Source organism: Rhineura floridana, chromosome 6, assembly GCF_030035675.1.
Source record: "Rhineura floridana isolate rRhiFlo1 chromosome 6, rRhiFlo1.hap2, whole genome shotgun sequence".
Taxonomy (NCBI): domain Eukaryota; kingdom Metazoa; phylum Chordata; class Lepidosauria; order Squamata; family Rhineuridae; genus Rhineura; species Rhineura floridana.
In genome coordinates this window covers 104,743,246-104,765,452 of record NC_084485.1, presented here as the reverse complement: position 1 = coordinate 104,765,452, position 22,207 = coordinate 104,743,246, and the positions used below count along the sequence as shown (strand labels likewise).

General features: G+C 40.4%; 1 protein-coding gene across 4 annotated transcripts in view; it reads right to left on the bottom strand.

Moving 5' to 3' along the window:
* Nucleotides 1-22,207, bottom strand: part of LRRC7 (leucine rich repeat containing 7) — a 436,741-nt gene that overhangs the window by 265,318 nt on the left and 149,216 nt on the right. For all 4 annotated transcript variants that reach the window (XM_061633412.1, XM_061633408.1, XM_061633409.1 and 1 more), the window contains 2 exons: nt 15,495-15,697; nt 2,205-2,322 (listed from right to left, as the gene is read on the bottom strand). In XM_061633412.1, coding sequence (XP_061489396.1) covers nt 2,205-2,322; nt 15,495-15,697 — 321 coding nt within the window. The remainder of the gene's footprint in view (nt 1-2,204; nt 2,323-15,494; nt 15,698-22,207) is intronic.

Here is a 22,207-nt window from a genome sequence, read left to right as displayed (position 1 = left end):
TGAGGTAGGAATTAGGAACAAGGTAGAAGGGCATTTTGTTGTTGTTCTGTGCCTTCAAGTCGATCACGACTTACGGCAACCCTATCAATCAGCGACCTCCAATAGCATCTGTTGTGAACCACCCTGTTCAGATCCCGTAAGTTCAGGTCTGTGGCTTCCTTTATGGAATTAATCCATCTCTTGTTTGGCCTTCCTCTTTTTCTACTCCCTTTTGTTTTCCCCAGCATTATTATCTTTTCTAATGAATCATGTCTTCTCATTAGGTTTCCGAAGTATGATAACCTCAGTTTCATCATTTTAGCTTCTAGTGATAATTCTGCTTTAATTTGTTCTAACACTAATTATTTGTCTTTTTCACAGTCCATGGTATCCACAACACTCTCCTCCAATACCACATTTCAAATGAGTTGATTTTTCTCTTATCCGCTTTTTTCACTGTCCAACTTTCACATCCATACATTTGTTGTTGTTATGTGCCTCCAAGTCGACTACGACTTATGGCGACCCTATGAATCAGTGACCTCCAAGAGCATCTGTCATGAACCACCCTGTTCAGATCTTGTAAGTTCAGGTCTGTGGCTTCCTTTATGGAATCAATCCATCTCTTCTTTGGCCTTTCTCTTTTTCTACTCCCTTCTGTTTTTCCCAGCATTATTGTCTTTTCTAGTGATTCATGTCTTCTCATGATGTGTCCAAAGTAGGATAACCTCAGTTTCATCATTTTAGCTTCTAGTGATAGTTCTGGTTTAATTTGTTCTACACCCAATTATTTGTCTTTTTAACAGTCCATGGTATGCACAAAGCTCTCCTCCAACACCACATTTCAAATGAGTTGATTTTTCTCCTATCCGCTTTTTTCACTGTCCAACTTTCACATCCACATATAAAGATTGGGAATACCATAGTCTGAATGATCCTGACTTTGGTGTTCAGTGATACATCTTTACATTTGAGGATCTTTTCTAGTTCTGTCATAGCTGCCCTCCCCAATCCTAGCCTTCTCCTGATTTCTTCACTATTGTCTCCATTTTGGTTAATGACTGTGCCAAGATATTGATAATCCTTGACAAGTTCAATGTCCTCGTTGTCAACTTTAAAGTTACATAAATCTTCTGTTGTCATTACTTTAGTCTTTTTGACGTTCAGCTGTAGTCCTGCTTTTGTGCTTTCCTCAGCATTTGTTTCAAATCATTACTGGTTTCTGCTAGTAGTATGGTATCATCTGCATATCTTAAATTATTGATATTTCTCCTTCCAATTTTCACACCTCCTTCATCTTGGTCCAATCCTACTTTCCGTATATGTTCTGCGTATAGATTAAACAAGTAGGGTGATAAAATACACCCCGTCTCACACCCTTTCCAATTGGGAACCAATCCCTTTCTTCATATTCTGTCCTTACAGTAGCTTCATGTCCAGAGTATAGGTTGTGCATCAGGACAATCAGATGGTGTGGCACCCCAATCATAGACAGCTTCTCTTACTTCCCTTACCTTTTAATCTCTAGTAACTATAGAGATTAACAGGGGAGGCTGCAGCCTCTATGGACTTCCTCTTTAATCCTTGCTATTTTAACCCTTTAATTGCTGTGCCTGATGTTGGAACCCTAGGACATACCTATGCGCACGCACGCGCGCGCGCGCACACACACACACACACACACACACATATAAAGTCAGGCAGGCACCAACTTCCTTTTTCCAACTCAAGGGAGATTAGGGTCTGTCATTCTCCCTCGCTCACTCTCCCCCTCCACCCCTATTTGCATTTGTGTGTGTGATTATTTTATTTATGAGGGGGAGGAAATGTTTTCATCCCCTTGAAAAAAAACAGATGCATTGAATTTGTATGCAAGTGTTTTTTTTGGGAGGGTGTGTGTGCGTGTGTGCTTTTTTGTTTTGTTTTCTGAACTTTGTGAAAGGGAGCAGTGTGAAGGCTGGGAAGCAAATCCTGTGTCACGGAAAAGCTGCTGAGCTCACAGCAAGGATGCTCGCTCTGCAGAACATATAAAATCCAGCTATAAATCCGAAGTGGGCAGAATTCTCCCACATCTCTAGCCTTGAGTGGGCTATGCCCAAAAGGTGGCTGATAAATTATTTGATAATAAATAAATATAAGAAAGATAGCTCTTACTTTTACCTTCCCATTACTTTAAGGTTGTGATTCTATGATAAATGAAATGGAACAGATACTTTTTTTCTTACCATTTTTACTGATGTCAAGTTCTTTGAGATTCACTAAACTGGCAATGCTGGTTGGCAGGCTTGAAAGATCATTGTCAGGGATACTCAGTTTACGCAATGCTTGACAGTTGAATAATTGCTACAACAAAAGAAAACTGGTTATAACACTTTATATTTTGTTAACAGTTAGAGGCAATAATATAGCAAAGCATATTTGGTTCATAGCCAGTAAGACCCTGTGTATGTGTAATGAGGCTCATCTCTAAATAGCAGCAGAACATGCTCTCTGCATGTCTCTTTCCAGAGTGAATCCTCCAACTCCCTGCCATAACTAGGGAAGGGTCATAGCACAGTGGTAGAGCACTTGCTTTGCATGCAAAAGGTCTCCTATTCAGTCCCTGACATCCCCAGGTTGGGCTGGGAAAGATTGCTGTCTGAAGCCTCAAACAGCCACTGCAAGTTAGTGAAGATAAAAAATTAACTAGGTAGGCCAATGGTTTGACTCAATATAAGGCATCTTCCTATGTTCAACTGCAGTTAAAAGATCCATCAGCGCTAAAGCTAAGGATAAAGAGGTTCTTCACTTCACCAGGCTTCTTAATCAGAGTGATTAAGAATATTGGACATACTGATTTTGAAGAGACTGACACAACATGACTGGAGGAGGGTATGATATTGGACACCTAAAGATAAGATGCAGTGCTGGTACTGATCAGTTATGAAATTAAATATGACAATCCACCTATTCTCCTTGTAAAATTTTGAAACCTTCCTAGCACTTTCTCTTATATAAACGGCTATAAAACTAAAAAGAGAGCAGAATTATGCTCCACCATAAGTTTTTACTAATTCAGTGCAACCATAGTCTAACAATATTGTTGTGTGTTTGGGGGTTAGACTGAGTGATCCCTGTGAGTCCCCTGCCAGCCTCTGATTTGGAAACCTGTGCCTTGGGTTGAGGGGCTGGCTCTGCTGGAGTTTCTTTTGTTAAGCTAATAGAATGGCCAGGTTGTTAATGGGCCTATTAGGTGCCCATCAACTGGTAAATGGGCCAGGAAGATCCATTTAAACTCTGCAGGAGAGCCTCCCCCCCCCCTCCTGACGGCTAGCAGAGGATTGTGCTTTGAGTGTTTTGAGAGTTGTCTAGAGAAAGGCTGGGAATTGAAGGCACGCAAAGAGGCTGTCTCTCTGCACCATGGCTTTAGGATGCCTCCTGTAACACTGATGGGAAAGCTAGATATTGGACTACTGATGCCTTGAACTCCTCCATCCTAAGCTCAGGTTGGCATGTGTGTAAATAAATAAACCATATTTCATAAAGACACCACAGTCTCCACTGACCTTCTTCCCAAAGGAAACCAAACCCTGAATGAGCCCAGGGTCCCCTGAAATCTCACTGCTTGGAGATTGGGGAGGGGCGGAACAATATTAAAAACGTATACATGCTGATGAACAAATTATGGACTACTGAAATTCACTTTTTTAAAGCATTTAGTGTGGATTTGTGTAGCTACCTTATATTTATTAAATGTCCTATCATCTGCCGCCCTGGGCTCCTACTGGGAAGAAGGGTGCGATATAAATCTAATAAATAAATAAATCTATTCAAAAAGAATAAAATAAGAGCAATACTTCAGAAACTCTAAGAGACACTGAACAGAGACCATTCATTTGGGCTGGTGAATACAGCAGCTTAATGCAAACCAATTTCCATTAAGAAAATCGTTCCTTTTGGAATAATTTTGTCATCTGTCTTTTTAACTCTGAAAGAAACGACAAGCAATGGCAACAATAAGGCAGAGTGAGAAATGCACTCAAAAAGGAATTAAATTACTTTGAAGAGCATTTTAACAGATACATTTTCTCAGGAAATCTTATTTGTTGTAAATCGCCCAGAGAGCTTTGGCTATGGAGCGGTATACAAATGCAATAAATAAATAAATAATATTTAACTGTGAAACATTATTATGACCTTGAGCATTAAGACTCCAATGGGCACAACTAACATGCACTATGTACTTATTTCTGTTACACAGCAACCCATACACTGCTTAACTGCTGTGATTTAGGTTACATGACTGTTCTGTAGTTCTTCAGAATCTGAGTTGCATACAATTTCTAAGAACTCATAGACTATACAATGCCCTATACAGTTTAGGAATCAGGATACTTAAAAGATTGCCTCATCCCCTACATACCCAAACAATCGCTGTGTTCTGCAGGAGAGGACATCCTGAAGATACCATCCTTTCAAGAGGTACATTCATACAGTATTGGAATTGGGTCTTTAATATGGTGGCACCTACCCTTTGAAACTCCTTCCCATTGCAGATCAGACAGGCATATTCTCTGTTGTCTTTCCAGTGCCTCCTAAAGACATTCCTCTTTCAAGAAGCCTTCTAAAATCTTAATCCCAGTTGGTGTCTCTCTTGGAACTCAACTGGGTTTTTGTGTGTTTTAAACTGTTAATATATTTATAATTGTTTTTTAAAATTATGTTTATATATGCAATTGTTTTAACTGTTTTTATACAGGTAACTGTTTTATATATATTATGATATTGTAAATTGCTTCAGAGGATGAATTGCTTCTAGGATGAATAATGAGGGAAATAAAATTTTCTAGTTTAGATTCTCTGTAGAAACATTAGTAACACAGGAAAGAAGCAAAGTAAGAACACCAACAAACATACAAAAATACAATTCTCCATCTTTCGAGATGGCAGCTATTGCCACCACTCACCATATGCTCAGAGGCACGTTACCAAATTCTTCCAAGCTACACAGCAAGTGGATTGGACTGTGAAAGACCAACCCAAATTGTGTTTGCATAGTACAATATCTCAGAGGAGAGGTCATGTCTCCTGCTCCCCTGGTGCATTCACTATAGCTGCCCAATTTCCCTGCTTTTTAAAGTTTGATAGAAATATCTGTGGGCTATAGGTACATTCTTAAACCGCAAGGTTTTTTGCCTATTAGTGAATTTCCCTGCTTTTTAATCCGGGAGGTAAGAAGTGGGATCCTGTGCAAGCTTGCTGAGAATGGATCAATCATTTGCATGCTTATTGAGTTCAGTGGGATTTACTCCCCTGCAATCATGCTTAGGATAGGTGAAACTGACCACAGGGGATGGGGAGGGGAAGAGGAGGAGGGACTGGAGGAAAGGCAGAGGGGAGGACTGGGATGGGAGCAGGCAGAAGGGGGAGGGGAGGAGAAGGACAGATCTGATCATTTACATGCTTATTGAGTTCAATGGGATTTACTCCTATGCAATCATGCTTAGGATAGGAAAAACTGACCATGGGGGAGGAGGAGGGGGAGGGAGGAGTGTATTGGAGGGGGGCAAAGGGAGGGGGAGGGAGGGGGAGGGAGGGGGAGGGAGGGCAGGTTTGATCATTTGCATGCTTATAGAGTTCAATGGTATTTACTTCCATGCAATCATGCTTAAGATAGGTAAAACTGACCATGGGGTGGAGGAAGGGGAGGGGGAAGGGGAAGAGGAAGAGGAAGGAGGGGATTGGAAGGGGATGGGAATGGGGAGGGAGGAGCAAAGGAAGGGGGAGGGAAGGGGCAAGAGGGAGGGGATAGGAGGGAGAAGGGAGGGAGGGTTTGATCTAGGGTTGCCAGGCGCAGTGCCTGAGAATGATTCTGTATGAGAAGAGAAAATTCAGCCAAGTAAAGGTTTTCTTGCAACACTGAAATGGGAAAAAACCACACGGTGAAATTCTCCCTTCCCCCTGCACAACTTTTAAAGATACAGAAGACCTCTTGGAGACTGGGCCTGGCAACCCTAGTTTGATCATTTGAATACTTTTTCAGTTCAATGGCATTTATTTCTGTGCAATCATGTTTGAAAATGGAAATGGACTGCCTTCAAGTCGACCGAACTTATGGCAACTCTTTGAATAGGGTTTTCATGGTAAATGGTATTCAGAGGTGGTTTTGCCATTGCCTTCCTCTGAGGCTGAGAGGCAGTGACTGGCCTAAGGTCACCCAGTGTGCTTCATGGCTGTGTGGGGATTTGAACCCTCGTGTCCCAGGTCATAGTCCAACAGTGACCCGGGGGAGGGGGAGGGAGGGGGAGGGGAGGAGATTAGGTGGGTCGGCAGTGGGCAGAAGGGAAGCCCCTTTCCTTTCCAAAAGGAAAACATTGTGAACAGTATCATTGCTTTTCAGCTTTCCCTCACCTTTTTATTCTACAGCAGGCACATGTAGCCTCCCACACAAATTTAAACCAAAGCTGTCCCTGGCCACATCCACACCAGGCCTTTATTTCACTTTGGAAAGTCATGGCTTCTCTCAAAGAATCCTGGGAAGTGTAGTTAGTGAAGGGTGCTGAGAGTTGCTAGGAGATGCTCTGTTCCCCTCACAGACCTTCAATCAGAGTGGCTGTTAAACCAGGCTGGCCACTGGAGCTCTGTCAGTGGAATAGGAGCCTCCTCTCAGCACCCTTCACAAACCACACTTCCCAGGATTCTCTGAGAAATCAAAGTCTGGTGTGGGTGTGGCCCCCTGATTAGCAAACCCCAGCAGCTGTAAGGCTTTTAGAACACTAACAGTTGGTTCTTACTGAGCATGCCCTGCGTTATCATAGGGTCCCAGCCAAAATATCTTAAATTAATTAAAAATCAGCCAGGCATTTTTTAAAACTTTTAAACTGCAGAAGATGAAGGTCAGAGTATGGGGCAAGGTCAGTACTAGGATTACAGGTACTCTGTGAACATGGCTAATTTTTAATGAATTTCAACAGATTATGAGAACTCTCAGAGAAAAAAGTCCAAAAGGGCTCTGGGGTTTTTCTCTCTCTTTTTAGACTTTGAACTCTCTATTCTCTCTTACTGTTTTATGTATCACCATGAAAATTGAGGGGGTTGTTAAGCATTTCTGAGTTCAGGACTATAAGTTTTGTAAGGTTTTGTTTTGAAATGAGCTTATGGGAAGCATCAGTATGGCATGGGAGTATTTTCAATTTAACATTGCGGAATGTGAAAAATCCACGCTGGCTATAGTATACACCAAATAAATGGAAGGTGTCTGCATTTTCAACTGCATTTTCTATAAAGACCTAATAGATGATAACATATTTTACACCAAAGTAAAAATCTGCTTTGGTCTATTTCATATGAAGGCAACCGTCTCATCACCTCATAATCAATTCTACACAATTGTTAAGTTACTATGTACTTTTGGCCCCATGTTACAATTCCATGCTAGAATTCTTTAAAAAAAAATTAATAGTCAAAATAGACACCTTTTGTGTTCCACACACAAATATACACATCTAGAAAGTGGAATCCTTTTTTAAAGTCTCTTTAAATTATTACCAAATAGTAACCATACATTGTTATTAGAAAGAGGAAATAACTCTGAACTATCCACCAGTAAACTGACCTCTATCACACACCATTTCATCTCTATCAGGCAGAAAAATATGATTTGGTATCTGGACTTTTCACTATCAACAAATATATACAGCTGGCAAAATGACTCTCTTCTCTATATCATTTTTCCTTCAACTCCCTGGAGAGTATAACTAAATTGTTTCTCCAGTGTTAAACAATTGTGTGGTAGAGTGAATACACCACTGCACTGAGCATCTAAATTTGGCTAAAGGGATAAGGAAATGCTAATGGTGCAAGCTTAGCAATAGAACAATACAATGTTGGCAAGATCTACCCAAGTTGAGCAATTTTAAGTTCATGGAAGAGTTTTAAGCAGATATTTAATTCCTCCATTGAAATAAATGGAAATTAATCAATGGTAACTAAAGATGGTATGTAATCTTACTACAGAATAAGTCCTACTGAACTTAGTGGCATTTAGTATTGAACAATGATGCATTGGTTTGGATGGTGCATAATCTACACTGCACATTCTATCTGTACAAAGCGATCAATAGAGTAATATCCTAATGAGTTGATAGTTAATGATATGATATTTTAAATGACTGAGAAAGCCTGGACAGGTGTGAAAGAAATATATACTAAGAAAAACATATGGAAGGTTATGTGTGTTATGTTAGGGATGGAATCTTCTCCTTTTTTACATTTCATTTTTAAAGTGTGGCCCCCTGGTGGTCCGATTCCTTTTTCCTCCAGTATCTTTTCATTTTTCCAATCTCCAATAGATATTATTTTGCTTTGCAAAGAATTATCAATATTATATTTGCTATTCATTCATGAGTCTCCACTGGTATTGATGTTTGTTCTGAACAGTGTAATTATTGCTTGTTTACATTCCTTTTCAAGTGCTGTGCAGAGCAGATTAAGGCAGATAATCAAGTCAGTGTCTTCCCCCTGCTGCTTACAATCAACACCTCATTCCCCTCTGCTGTTTTCTGACTATCAGTTACAATCAACACTTCATGGACATCAGTGAAAGGGAATATACATTTGAAGAGCTCACACAGAAAGGAGATTGATAAAAGTATCACTCACACTATCGATGATTTCAAAGTAAATTTTTAAAAAAAACAAATTGGGAAAAAAGAAGAATGATTCAGAAACCAGGCACGGAGAGTTGCTACTTCAGCATTATCTCCGCTAAAACAGAGAATATCAGAAATAATAATTACTCTGATGGCAACTCTGATTACTGCAGAAATGGAGCCCATCACCAGTGTATGCACAGAGATACTGATGATAATAATAAGGAAAAAATGAATCCTACATCATAATGATCATGTTTTTTGCCTCAAAAAAGTAAAAGGTATCCATATCGCCTTAAATCCACATTATGGCAATATCTTTATTAGGCCAACCACAATGTTACAAAATAGTGTTCAAGCTTTCAAGTATTCCAAGCAAGATTATAAACAGAGCAAGGGACTTTGGGACAGGAGCAAGGAGACGCTATGGTGAAGCCACGGAGTCTGCATCTGGTCACAGTCTTAAGATAGAATGTGGGAGAAATAGCACACTTCTAAATGAGGTTCTATTAGGTATTAATGCAGATTTCATATTTTACCTACGGCTGCTGGGAAGAAAGAAAATATGGTTGATCCTCCATATTTGAAAGTATAAGATCCTGCTGTTAAGCAGGCCTGTTCCTACCCTTAGGTGAAACACAGGTTCCTTGATAGGTTGAAAATAGGGAGAGGAAAGAGAAACTAGCTAGTTTTTATATTAACATAGCTGGAGATTGACAACTGAAAATGGAAATGGACTGCCTTCAAGTCAATTCCAACTTATGCCGACCCTATGAATAGGGTTTTCATGGTAAGCGGTATTCAGAGGGGGTTGACCATTGCCTTCCTCTGAAGAGGCTGAGAGGCAGTGACTGGCCCAAGTTCACCCAGTGAGCTTCATGGCTGTGTGGGGATTCAAACTCTGGTCTCCCAGGGCATAGTCCAACACCTTAACCACTATACCACACTGGCTCTCTGATTGACAATTAATCACCTAAAATTAATACCTAGCTATGTTAATTTGAAGTGTGACGACAAAAGAAATATATTATCATGGGGGGGAAAGAAAGCAGCCACTACCAGCTATAACGCCAAAACAGCTATAAAGGTGTTGTTGTTATGTGCCTTCAAGTCGATTGCGACTTATGGCGACCCTATCAAGCAGGGACCTCCAATATCATCTGTCATAAACCACCCTGTTCAGATCCTGTAAGTTCAGGTCTGTGGCTTCCTTTATGGAATCAATCTGTCTCTTGTTTGGCCTTCCTCTTTTTCTACTCCCTTTTGTTTTCCCCAGCATTATCGTCTTTTCTAGTGAATCCTGTCTTCTCATGATGTGTCCAAAGTATGATAACCTCAGTTTCATCATTTTAGCTTCTAGTGATAGTTCTGCTTTAATTTGTTCTAACACTCAATTATTTGTTTTTCGCAGTCCATGGTATGTGCAAACCTCTCTTCCAACAACACATTTCAAATGGGTTGATATTTCTTTTATCTGCTTTTTTCACTGTCCAACTTTCACATCCATACATAGAGATCGGAAATACCTTGGTCTGAATTATCCTGACTTTAGTGTTCAGTGATACATCTTTGCATTTGAGGACCTTTTCTAGTTCTCTTATAGCTGCCCTCGCCAGTCCTAGCCTTCTTCTGATTTCTTGACTATTGTCTCCATTTTGCTTAACGACTGAGGGCCCCTTTATTGATTTTTTTCCATGGCTTAATCACACAATGCTGCTGTAACGTTTAAAGACCCAGCTCCACAAAAGAAGGGGCCACTGCACAGGTCATTCTCTCCCATTCAGATGTGATTTCCCACAGGCTTCTGGTTGGTTACTATGTGAACCGGATGGCCCACTGGTCTCATTCAGCAGGCTGTTATGTTCTTACTTACATGATAAGAACTCATAAAACTGACTTTTGCTTATGTGGTGCTGGGCGACTAAACACTACAATACCCATATGGAATAATGATGCCACAAAAAGCAGCACTTCCTATATCACAGGTTTTGTGTGTGTGTTATGTGCCTTCAAGTCGATTACGACTTATGGCAACCCTAGGAATCAGGAACCTCCAGTAGCATCTATTGTAAACCACCCTGTTCAGATCTTGTAAGTTCAGGTCTGCGGCTTCCTTTATGGAATCAATCCATTTCTTGCTTGGTCTTCCTCTTTTTCTGCTCCCTTCTGTTTTTCCCAGCATCTTGTCCACTTTCTTCGCTGTCCAACTTTCACATCCATACACAGAGATCAGGAATACCATGGTCTGAATCAGAGCTTGGAAAAGTTACTTTTTTAAACTACAACTCCCATCAGCCCCAGCCAGCATGGCCACTGGATTGGGCTGATGGGAGTTGTAGTTCAAAAAAGTAACTTTTCCAAGCTCTGGTCTGAATGATCCTGACTTTAGCGTTCAGTGATGCATCTTTACATTTGAGGATCTTTTGTTGTTCTCTCATAGTTGCCCTCCCCAGTCCTAGACTTTTGATATCTTGACTATTTTCTCCATTTTGGTTAATGACTGCAACCCTTGACAAGTTCAATGTCCTCATTATCAATGTTAAAGTTACATAAATCTTCTGTTGTCATTACTTTAGTCTTCTTGATGTTCAGCTGTAGTCCTGCTGCTGTGCTTTCCTCTTTAACTTTCATCAGCATTCTTTCAAATCATTACTGGTGTCTGCTAGTAGTATGGTATCGTCTGCATATCTTAAATTATTGGAATCTCTCCTCCAATTTTCACACCTCCTTCATCTTGGTCCAATCCCACTTTCCGTATGATATGTTCTGCATATAGATTAAACAAATAGGGTGATAAAATACACCCGTCTCACACCCTTTCAGATGGGGAACCAATCGGTTTCTCCATATTGTCCTTATAGTAGCTTTTTATTCAGAGTATAGATTGCACATCAGAACAATCAGATGCTGTAGCACCCCCATTTCTTTTAAAGCATTCCATAGCTTTCATGATCTACACAATCAAAGGCTTTGTTGTAATCTATAAAGCACAGGGTGATTTCCTTCTGAAATTCCTTGGTCTGTTCCATTATCCAATGTATGTTTGCAATATGATCTCTGGTGCCTCTTCCCTTTCTAAATCCAGCTTGGACGTCTGGCATTTCTCACTATGGTAACAGCATTTGTTGTAGAATCTTGAGCATTACTTTACTTGCATGGGATATTAAGGCAGTAGTTCGATAATTACTGCATTCCCTGGGATCCTCTTTCTTTGGAATTGGGATGTATATTGAACGCTTAGAGTCTGTGGGCCATTGTTTAGTTTTCCATATTTGTTGACAATTTTTTATCAAAATTTGGACAGATTCAGTCTCAGTAACTTGTAGCAACTCTATTGGTATGCCATCTATTTCTGGTGATTTGTTTCTTCCAAGTATTTTAAGTGCCGCTTTCACCTCACATTCTAAAATGTCTGGTTCTTCTTCATACAGTTCCTCCGTGAATGAATCTGTCATCCTTGAATCTCTTTTGTATAATTCTTCAGTGTGTTGCTTCCATCTTCCTTTTATTTTATTTTATCTCAGTCAGTCAGTGTGTTCCCCTGTTGATTGTTCAAAATCCCTACTCTTGGTTTGAATTTCCCTTTGATTTCTCTAATCTTTTGGAATAGGGCTCTTGTTCTACCTTATTTATTTATTTACATTTTCTGAAGCTTGTCCAATCCTCAAAAAATTAAGTTGTCAAATGCCATTTTTCTCAGCTAGGTATGTGTCCATCTGTTTTCCTCTAATTCTTTCTTTCCTAAAATTCCTCTCAAGATATGGAGAGAGACTGAATATCTCAAATTTTAAAAGATCTGAGGCATTATGGTGACATGAATGTACTTGGAGCAGTAGGATTTAACAAAATATTGGCTTACTATGCAGCTTTCAATCTGTCCCTTTAGTATTTGCAGAGAGCTTAGGAGAGAGACAAAGATTTATCTCATTTATACTGTGATTTGGAGAAGGCAAGACCTGCAGGAGTCTCTTACACTATTTCTTCTCTTATCTCATTTGTACTGAAATTTGGGTAAGACCTTGCTTCCTCTTAAGAAGACTGTGGGGATGCTATGGACATAGTATATCTCCACTTCAGCAAAGCTTGTGACAAGGTACCCCATGATATTCTGATTAGCAAGATACTAAATTGGGCTGGATGGAGCAACCATCATGTGTAACCAAAGATGGTTACAGAATTGTACTCAAAGAATGCTTATCAATGGTTCCTTCTCAGCCTGCAGGGAGGTAATGAGTGAGGTACTGCAGGTCTCGGTCCTGGGCCCAGTGCTCTTCAACATTGTTATTAATGACTTAGACGAGGAGGTGCAGGGAATGCTTATCAGATTTGCAGATGATACAAAACTGGGAGGGACAGCTAATACCTTGGAATAAAGAAACAAAATTCAAAGTGATCTTGATAGGCTGGAGCATTGGGCTGAAAAACAACAGAATGAAATTTAACAGGGATAAGTGCAAAGTTCTACACCTACAAAAAAGAAACCAAATGCACAGTTATAACATGGGAAATACTTGGCTCAGCAAAGCAAGAAGGTTCTTGAGATTGTTGTTGATCACAAGCTGAATATGAGCCAATACAGTGATATGGGTGCACAAAAGGCAAATGGTATTTTATGCTGCATTGACAGAAGTATAGTTTCCAAATCACATTAAGTACTAGTTCCCCTCTATTTGGTAGCGGTGAGGTCTCATCTTGAGTACTATGTCCAGTTCTACACATCACACTTTAAGAAGGATGCAGACAAATTGGAACAGTTTCAGAGGAGGGCAACAAGGATAATCAGGGGACTAGAAACAAAGCCGTGTGAGGAGAGACTGAAAGAACTGTCCATGTTTAGCCTTGGGAAGAGAAGACTGAAGAGATATATGATAGCACTCTTCAAGTACTTGAAAGGTTGTCACAAAGAGGAAGGCCAGGTTCTCTTCGATCATCCCAGAGTGCAGGACATGGAATCATGGGCTCAAGTTGCAGGAAGCCAGATTTTGACAACATCAGGAAAAACTTCCTAACTGACAGAGTGGTACGAAAATGGAACCAATTACCTAGGAAGGTAGTGGGCTTTCCAACACTGGAGGCATTCAAGAGGCAGCTGGACAGCCACCCGTCGGGTATGCTTTAAGTTGGAACCCCGCATTGAGCAGGGGGTTAGGCCCCTTCCAACTCTACTACTCTATAATTCTAACTCCTCTGCATATTCCTAAGTTCTTGGGAAAAGCAAGGTATTATTTGGTTTGCACTGCAGTTTGGAGAAGGTAAGAAAGAAACAGCAAGAGAATTATTCTCAAAACCATTCTGTAAGTGACAGAAGACACTGCTTCCCTCCAAGCCCTCTGACCAGTGCAGAGGGCTTGGGAGATAGGCAGACATCTCTATCATTTGCACTGTCGCATGGAAAAAGAAAGAGTCAAACAAACAGGAGGAAATTTTGCTGTTTTTTCCCTTCTCCAAACTGCAATGTAAATGAGAGATATGGGGGGATGACATGTGTATCTGTTAAGCATCCTTTACATCAGAGAACCAGGGACAAATGAAGATGTGGGTGTCTGGTTAGTGACTGGCTTCAGATGTTATGCCTTGAGATGGAAGGGAAAGGGGAGATGGTGCAAGTTCCTCTACTCAGGCTTACCATGTAATGATCAGAGCAGGTAGCAGTACTGTTACCCTGTAATGAGAAGTGCAAGCTCATCTCAAATCTGAGCTTTCACTTTTCTTGATGGAAGAGAGCAACTGTGGAGCAGATATTGGAATATACTGTAATGCAAGGGAGACTTTTACTGCCCTGATGCTATAACTGGCAGTTGGGTGGACCATCTATGCCAGGGGCAGGTAAGTTGGAAGGGCCTTCAAGAAATCTTGATTTTAAATCCTCACGAGGAAGTCATAGACAACAAGAACATGAATGCAGGCAAGTGAGTGAACTGGCAGAGGAGGGATGGAACACTCCACCCCTCTTCTGTGCCCATCATAGAAGGCAAGCAGACTGCTAGAGGAGGAAAGCTCTGTCCTCTACAGGCAGCATAGAAATGTAGCAGAGTTCTGGAGGAGGGATGAAATTCTCTGTCCCTTCTCTGCCAGGCTATTAAAACATTCTGCAGGTTAGTAACTTCTGGTTGTTGTTTTTAACAATGCCACCCTAAAGGCCATTGAATCTAGCTCTGAATCTGTAGTATGAATACCTATATTACTTATGTGAGGATCTTAGGGGTAGCTGTTGCCCTAGGTGACTGTTGGGCACTTCCAGCTCAGATTCTGTAGCTAAAACAAGATGCAATGCCAATTGAAGAGTTACTGCAAAAAACTAGTATGTTGAGTTCTTCCTCTGTCCATAAAAATATTGTGAAGGTCACATGTGAAGTTACATGATCTGTGTACCCCACCAGCAACAGCCAACAATATGGGACATGGGCCACAAATGCACAATATAACAGCATCATGTCACATGTTTCCTTATTAGCACATTATAGGGGAAGCAAGGAAACGTTGACACAGGATTCACCATGGCTAGTTCTCTAGCCTATAAAAAATTCAATATATTCTTCATTTTAAGCAAATCAAGCAACCTATGAGCTTTGAATAAGTTGTAAACACTGGGGCCTAATTCTAGATTATTCCCTATGCAGATGTCTTGAATACCATGACATAAATGAAGAATTTTGAATTGATACATTTTGAAGACCAGAATCCATTTCAGCCTCTTCAGCTGTGTTTGCAGAGCTAAAAGCAGTATTTTCTAAAAGCAGGGGAAATGTGTAACTAGTTCCCACACTGAGCAAATTTAGAACTCTAAATACTTGATGACAGCAGTTTGTTTATGCCAAAGCATACTTTAAATGTTCATTTAGCAAGGCAACTGCATTTGCATATTAGAGAAAGGGCAACGTTTACCTTAGGTAGCTCTTCAATTTGATTGGCATCTAGATAAAGCTCCTCTAACGTCCGTTCAAAGTTAAAAACCTCTTTTGGCACCTGCTGAAGGCTGCAGTGGGAGTAATCGAGCACTGAGATAATTTCTTCTTCCCCTCGAAAACATCGGCACGGCACCAGGCGGCCAATAATTTTCCGTTTGGTTGTCATCTCCAAACACAGAACTAAAAATAAATAAATAAAAAAGAAATTGTTTTCCAAAAATCATTGTTTGTTTTTGCTAGAAAAATACCTAGCGGAATGGCTAAGATTCCTTTGAAGAAATTTTTATGTATAATTGGTCAATGCTAGAAATTATCAGTAAATTAAGGTATTTATAGTAGTATGTAACTACTTAGCACATAATATCAATATCAGGTTTCTATATTTCATGTTTTAGCCTTTTCTAATTTAGTTAATTTTATATACAGTTTGCAAGCTGATACAGATTTCATCAGAACGCTCCACATGACCACAAGAATATGTTTAATCCAATTTCTTGAGTTTAAGGAAGCGCACATGCATACACTTCAGCACAGTGATATTTGCTGGACTTGGTAACCATTATCTGTTTTACTGCCCATTATTCCAGAAGACAGTAATAATTTAACAGATTCATAATAGACTGTTGTAATATGGTTGCTGCTTGTAGGTCACTACATTTTCTTACCTTATTGCTATCCCATGGGAACCTGCTTGAAAGGCTTGCAAATTAAAAACAAAACACCACCTATTTCTGCATTCCATTGCAGAACGCCACATATTTCAAGGCAAAAGAATGACCGTGTACATGGAATAACAGAGAAGTGTTGCTAGATAACAGACGTGCTAAATTTGCATACCCTCACAGATCGTCAGTGAATCAGACTGTCAGTCAGCACCACAATTTAGGTCCACTGTTCTGACTCACAAATGTAAAATACCATTTACACACAATGAAAGTCCAACACTAACCTTTTTTAACTGGAAAAGCATGTTTATCTAACCAAGGAGCTCACAGCATAGAAGATGCGGGTTAACCCCATTACCTCACAGCAATTATGTGACAGGGATTAGGCCAAGAGTTGTGGAACCCTCTCCCTGAATAGGCCCATCTGGTACTTATGATTTATGAATATTTATTGCGGTCATAGACCCGACTTGTTATGAGCATAAAATACAACAGGATTAAAATACAGAAGGATAAGATAAAATAACAGAGTAAACTTTCAAATATAGATATATATACAGGGAATTTCAAAAATAAAAGTGTACTTTTCCTAGGGGAACTTAGAGCGGATTCGTTGAGCGGCATATATAAAATTAGCGACTTTCAATGTGATTTCTCTGTTATTTCCTGAAACAAGAAAGCGTATCTTGTTATCAGGAGTCAGCAAATCAATGCTCTGCAGCATGTTCTCTAAGTATTTAAAGCGTATGGAATCGTACATTGGGCAGTTTAAGATAACATGAACAAGTGATTCCACAGAATCTTTCCCACATGGACATAAGCGTTGGTTATAGGGGATCCCCTTGTACCTCCCCAGGAGTATTGCAGAGTGAAGAGAGTTGAATCTGGCTCTAGTGAAAGCTGCGCGAAGCTTTGGAATTTCAAGGAAATCCAAATAAGAGGCTTGCTTAAGAGGTTCAAATTTCAATTGGAAATATATAGGTGAACAAGTTTTGGTAGCTTGTGTAATGGTTGTTTGGAAGTTTATATCTCTAAGCCGCGTACGGATGGCAAGTTTAGCCGAGGATAAAGTTTGGGACGAGAGATATTCAGGTGATAAACCTATCATGCGGAGTTTGTTTCTTATGTTATTATTCCAACTTGAGGAGTACGTATCTCCCCAGATATGGGTTAAATAACCCGGGGGTGGATCATACGATACTCTAGCCCAGTAGTTTGTAGCAAGGTGCCACGCATGACATTCCATGGAGAGCAAACCAGCTTCAAGTCTGAGGGCAGCCGCCGGCGCGCATCTTGGTAGACCCAGTGTCTGACGCAAGAAGGTGGAAAGGACCGATTCTATTAAGGGATTAAATGCTTGTATCCAAAGTTGCGTGCCAAATAATAGTTGGGGGATAATTTTTGTCTGAAATACCTGAAATATTGCTGGTAAATATCTCCCTCCTTTGTGATAAAAGAAACGGAGAATTTTATTAACAGAATTTCGTGCAAGTGAAACAGCAGTTTTTATATGGGAGGACCAATTCAAAGATGAGTGGAAGATGATGCCTAAATATTTAAATTGTGACACTAAGGTTATACGCTGGCCATTAACTGTCCAGGTCCCTGAATGACGTTGTCTTGAAAAAACTAGAATTTTGGTTTTTTGATAATTTATAATTAGCTGGTTCTGGGTACAGTAAGCCATAAAGACAAGTAATAACCTTTTTAGGCCAATCTTCGAAAGAGAGAGGAGTGCAGCATCGTCAGCATAAAGGAGAAGAGGACAAAAGTGGTTCGCTATTTTTGGCATGTGATGATCTTGAGATATGCAGTTGGATTTGAGATCGTTCAAAAATAAATTGAACAGTAGAGGGGCTAACGTACATCCCTGTCTTACCCCTTTATTGACAGGGATCGAATTCGTTAAGCCTCCATCCCCTCCGCATCGGACTCTTAAAGTGGTGTTTTGATGTAGATTATAAATTAGTAATAACAGCCTTTTATCTATGGTGGAGCGTGCTAATTTATTCCAAAGAATGTCTCTTGGAATAGAGTCAAACGCGGACTTCAAGTCCACAAATGCCACATACAGACCGTTGCCTCGATGTGACATATACTTCTCTGCAAGATGATTTAGGAGAAGGCAGTGGTCTATCACAGATCGACCTTTCCTAAATCCAGCCTGTTCATCGCCTAATATGCTTTCTCCTTCCATCCAACTAGTAAGTTTAGCTTTTAAATAGGATGTATATAGCTTGCCTATTACAGAAAGCAAGCTAATTGGTCTATAGTTGGACGGGTCCTCTCTGTTGCCCTTTTTGTATATAGGCACGATTATTGCTTCTTGCCAAGCCTTGGGAATCTGACCGGTGTTATTTATTTTGGTAAATAAGCTGCAAAGGATCGGTGCCCACCAGTCAGGGAAATTTTTCAGAAGTTCCGGGGGAATATTATCTGGGCCAGGGGCTTTGGATGATTTGAGCCTTGTAATTAGGTCAATTATTTCTCTACTCGTAACGGGGGGCCACTGTGGGAGATTAGTGCAGTCAAAGGAGATGTTGGGATCAATGTTAGTAACACCATTGTCTTCATAAAGATCATTGAAGTATTTTTCCCATTTATGGGGCGGTATATTACAAAAGGAGTGTGATGTAAATCTGCCAGAAGTGGAGATGATGGACCAAAATTTTTTTGAGTCTTTGGATCTAGCTGCATCGATGAGCGAATTCCAGTCATCCCGAGTGGCCTGTCTTTTCTTACTGGTCAAAATCTGTTTATATATTCTTTTTATGACATAATAGTCCTTGGGAAGGGATTCAGCGTTATCTAGGCGGTATTGTAAATATATACTCCTCAGTTTGCGTTTGAGCTCTAAGCATTCGCTGTCAAACCATCTAGGATTGGAGGTTAAATTCTTCCTAACTCTAGTAATTTTGGGGGTCAAAATAGAAGTTATGTGTGCAAGTAATTGCCCATAATAAGTAAGGCATGAGTGTAAACTGTTATCTTGCATAACCCGTCCACGAATATCCATCACCCATGCGGACTTAAGGAAAATTGCAATCTTGGAGCTTAAGTTTTCCGTCCACATCGATCTTTTAAGTCTTAAGTATATATTATTCAGCGTGGGATGGTATTCTGAGTTTAAATGGGTTGTTTCAGGAATGTGACATGAAAAATTGAGAGGGAGATGGTCACTGTTTTGTCTGGTTCCTACTCCAAATTCAGTTATTGACCTCAGTAGATGGTTTGTTACAATAATATAATCTACCACGCTACTTCCACGGGTAGAAATGAAAGTGAATTCCCCGATATCCACAAAATGCCTGAGACCATTTAGTATTAGAAGGTCATGACTGCCAACCAGGCGAGCAAGACAGATCCCCCCATAATTTATCTTAGCGTCCTTCGAGACTCTATCGTGTACAGAATCATGCTGTTCAGCTTGTACTCCATGCCATAGATTGGAAGCAAAAAGCGAGTCAACAGAGGCCCCAATCCTGGCATTAAAATCGCCGGTCAAAATTAGCTCCGCGTTTGGGAAGGAATGCACAATCTCCGTTATGTACACGTCCAACTCTCCCCAGCGCATGTCCAACTGTGCTCTCATGATTGAGGGTGGCATGTAGACGTTGATGATCACAATGGACAAAGATTTAAAAGTGAAGAGTATTGCCATTGCTATGTTATCCAGTGATTGTAATTCCATGTGTTGGGCCGTCAACGTAGTAGATATAAATGTTGCCAACCCCCCTTTGGCCCTGCCTTTCATTTTGCCTGAGTGCTGAGCAGGTAAATGGTAGATAGAATATCCATTTAGTATAGGCGATTCTTTTGACCAGGTCTCTTGTACGCTGATTATGTCGTGTTGATTTAGAAAATCAAGAAATTCTGGGTCACTTAATTTAGAATTCCATCCTGAGATGTTCCAGGAGAGTAAACATAGGGCCTCATTATTGGGGGGAAGGCTTTTTGCATATGTCAGAGGAGCAGTCAGGGCGGTGGGCACATTGACTGGTTTATGATTTCTATATGTAGTGTGATTTCAATTGGCTCGCCTTTTGAGGACAGCACTGTCCTCCAACGTTTCTCCGTTTATTCTGTAATTTTGAGAGAGTTTATTCTTCTGACTTATCTCGCTTGAATGGGAAGGGGAACCTAATTCTTCCGGATATAAAAATCTCACGTTGTCCCATTTATCTCCCACCAAAATAGGCTTAAGGAGTGTGCTTGTTCTGGGTATGTCATCGGAATTAATGATGGCATCCTGTGCTAAAGGGGATTTACACAGTGGCTCCCCTCCAGCGATTTTTGTCTCCGACAGTTTGTTTTGTAAGTCCACCTCAGATGCCGTTGCTTTGCAATGTGCAATCAGTCGATAGAACCTGTTAATTAGGGTTGAACGCTCAGTATCCGGCAGCTGGGTATACAGAGTATACAGTATATATCTGTGAGTAAAGTCTCCTCTGGTTCCAGCTCATTCATATGGTTCCTTGTCGATTTGGAATCCTTGCCATTCCCCGAATGACGTAAAGTTGTCTCTGAGGATGTAGATGTAGAGTGGTGACAAGCGGAATCAGTGTTCAGAGTTAGTACAGACTGTTTGCCCTCTTGTCTCACAGGAGCATATAGGGCAACCAATGGTCCAGGTGGAGCCTTGTTAAGATAGTATCTCTGGATCATGATGCCATTTCTCCTTAAAAGGGAATCTCTTGTATGATAGATTTGATTGGCATGATGTTGCGAGTGTACAGTCACAATCAAGCACCGCTTATGGGAGTTGGCAGAAATGTCCTTCATAGATTTGATATAATTGGTACGTAGTCCTGGATGTAGAGCCTTTTCGATACATCTGTCTAAGAAGGAAATACTTGGATGGTCTATAGTGTTCCCACGTTTGTATCTATTGTAGGAGAATACCAATTTAGAAGGTTGAAGGACTAAGTTCCACGAAAAGGAGTGAGTTTTATAGTAGTCTGAAGGTGAAATCGGTCTAATATCTGTCGAGAGTGACGATGTTGTAGAGTTGTCCATATTATTAACGGTGAGAAGATCGCTGTCATCTCCGGTGCCGATAGCACAATTTTTACATTTTGGAGCAGATCTTATTGGAGAATGCATCGTAGCAGGTTTCCTTTGGTCATCTTTCTGATGAAATTTGGAGTTATTTACTTTTGTTTGTGAGTCTAATAAGTTGAACAGTGGTTTAAAGTTGAACTTCTTGCATTTGGCAGGCTTGGGATTCTTGATGTTTTTGGATTTCTTAGTCTGCTTACTGACAGCATGCACCAGAGGGGTCCTCTTTGCCAATTTGTCATTGCTTTTGTATTTAGCATTGGTCAGACCATCAGGATTTCGTACTTCCTGGTGATTTGTTAGGATAGGGCCAATCGCATGTACCAAAGTGGTGAGTAGTTTGTTAGTCTCTAAGATATAAGTCTTAACACAATTAACTTCCTCTAATAGTGCCAAATGTCTTTTTAAATGCACGTCGTCCACAGGCAAAATTGACTGCTTTATATTACCACTAGGGGGCGAGTGTTGTTCATCCAAAGTTTGATAGGAATCAATAGTTAACACTTCCAAAGGAGGGCCTTCACAGATTGAGTAAAGTGAGTTCATGTTAGAGTGAAAGCCTGCATCTATTAATTCCTCAGCAAGACTTTTAGCAGCATTATCCACTGAGTTAGGATTAGTGAAAAACCCGTGTTCAAGTGTCCAATCATGAGTCGATTCTGATGATGTAAGTGCTCTCTGAGCTTTTGGGGACTGCAGCCTCAATTGTGGAGTATTATCTTCACTCGAAAAAAAAATTGTTATTTTTGTTTGAACGCCAGCTGGAGGAATATCCGTTCCGTGCATCGCTCCCTGTACATAAAGGTTTCTCTTTGAAAGAGCCATTAAGATCCTGTTATTTGACTCCTTTAGTCAGTATTAGAGAGGTTGTTACTAGACAGCTTAATGCTTTACAACTTGATATATAAGCGTTAATGAGAGACGGCAGCGAGACGGCAACGAACTCAACAAGAAAAACACATATTGA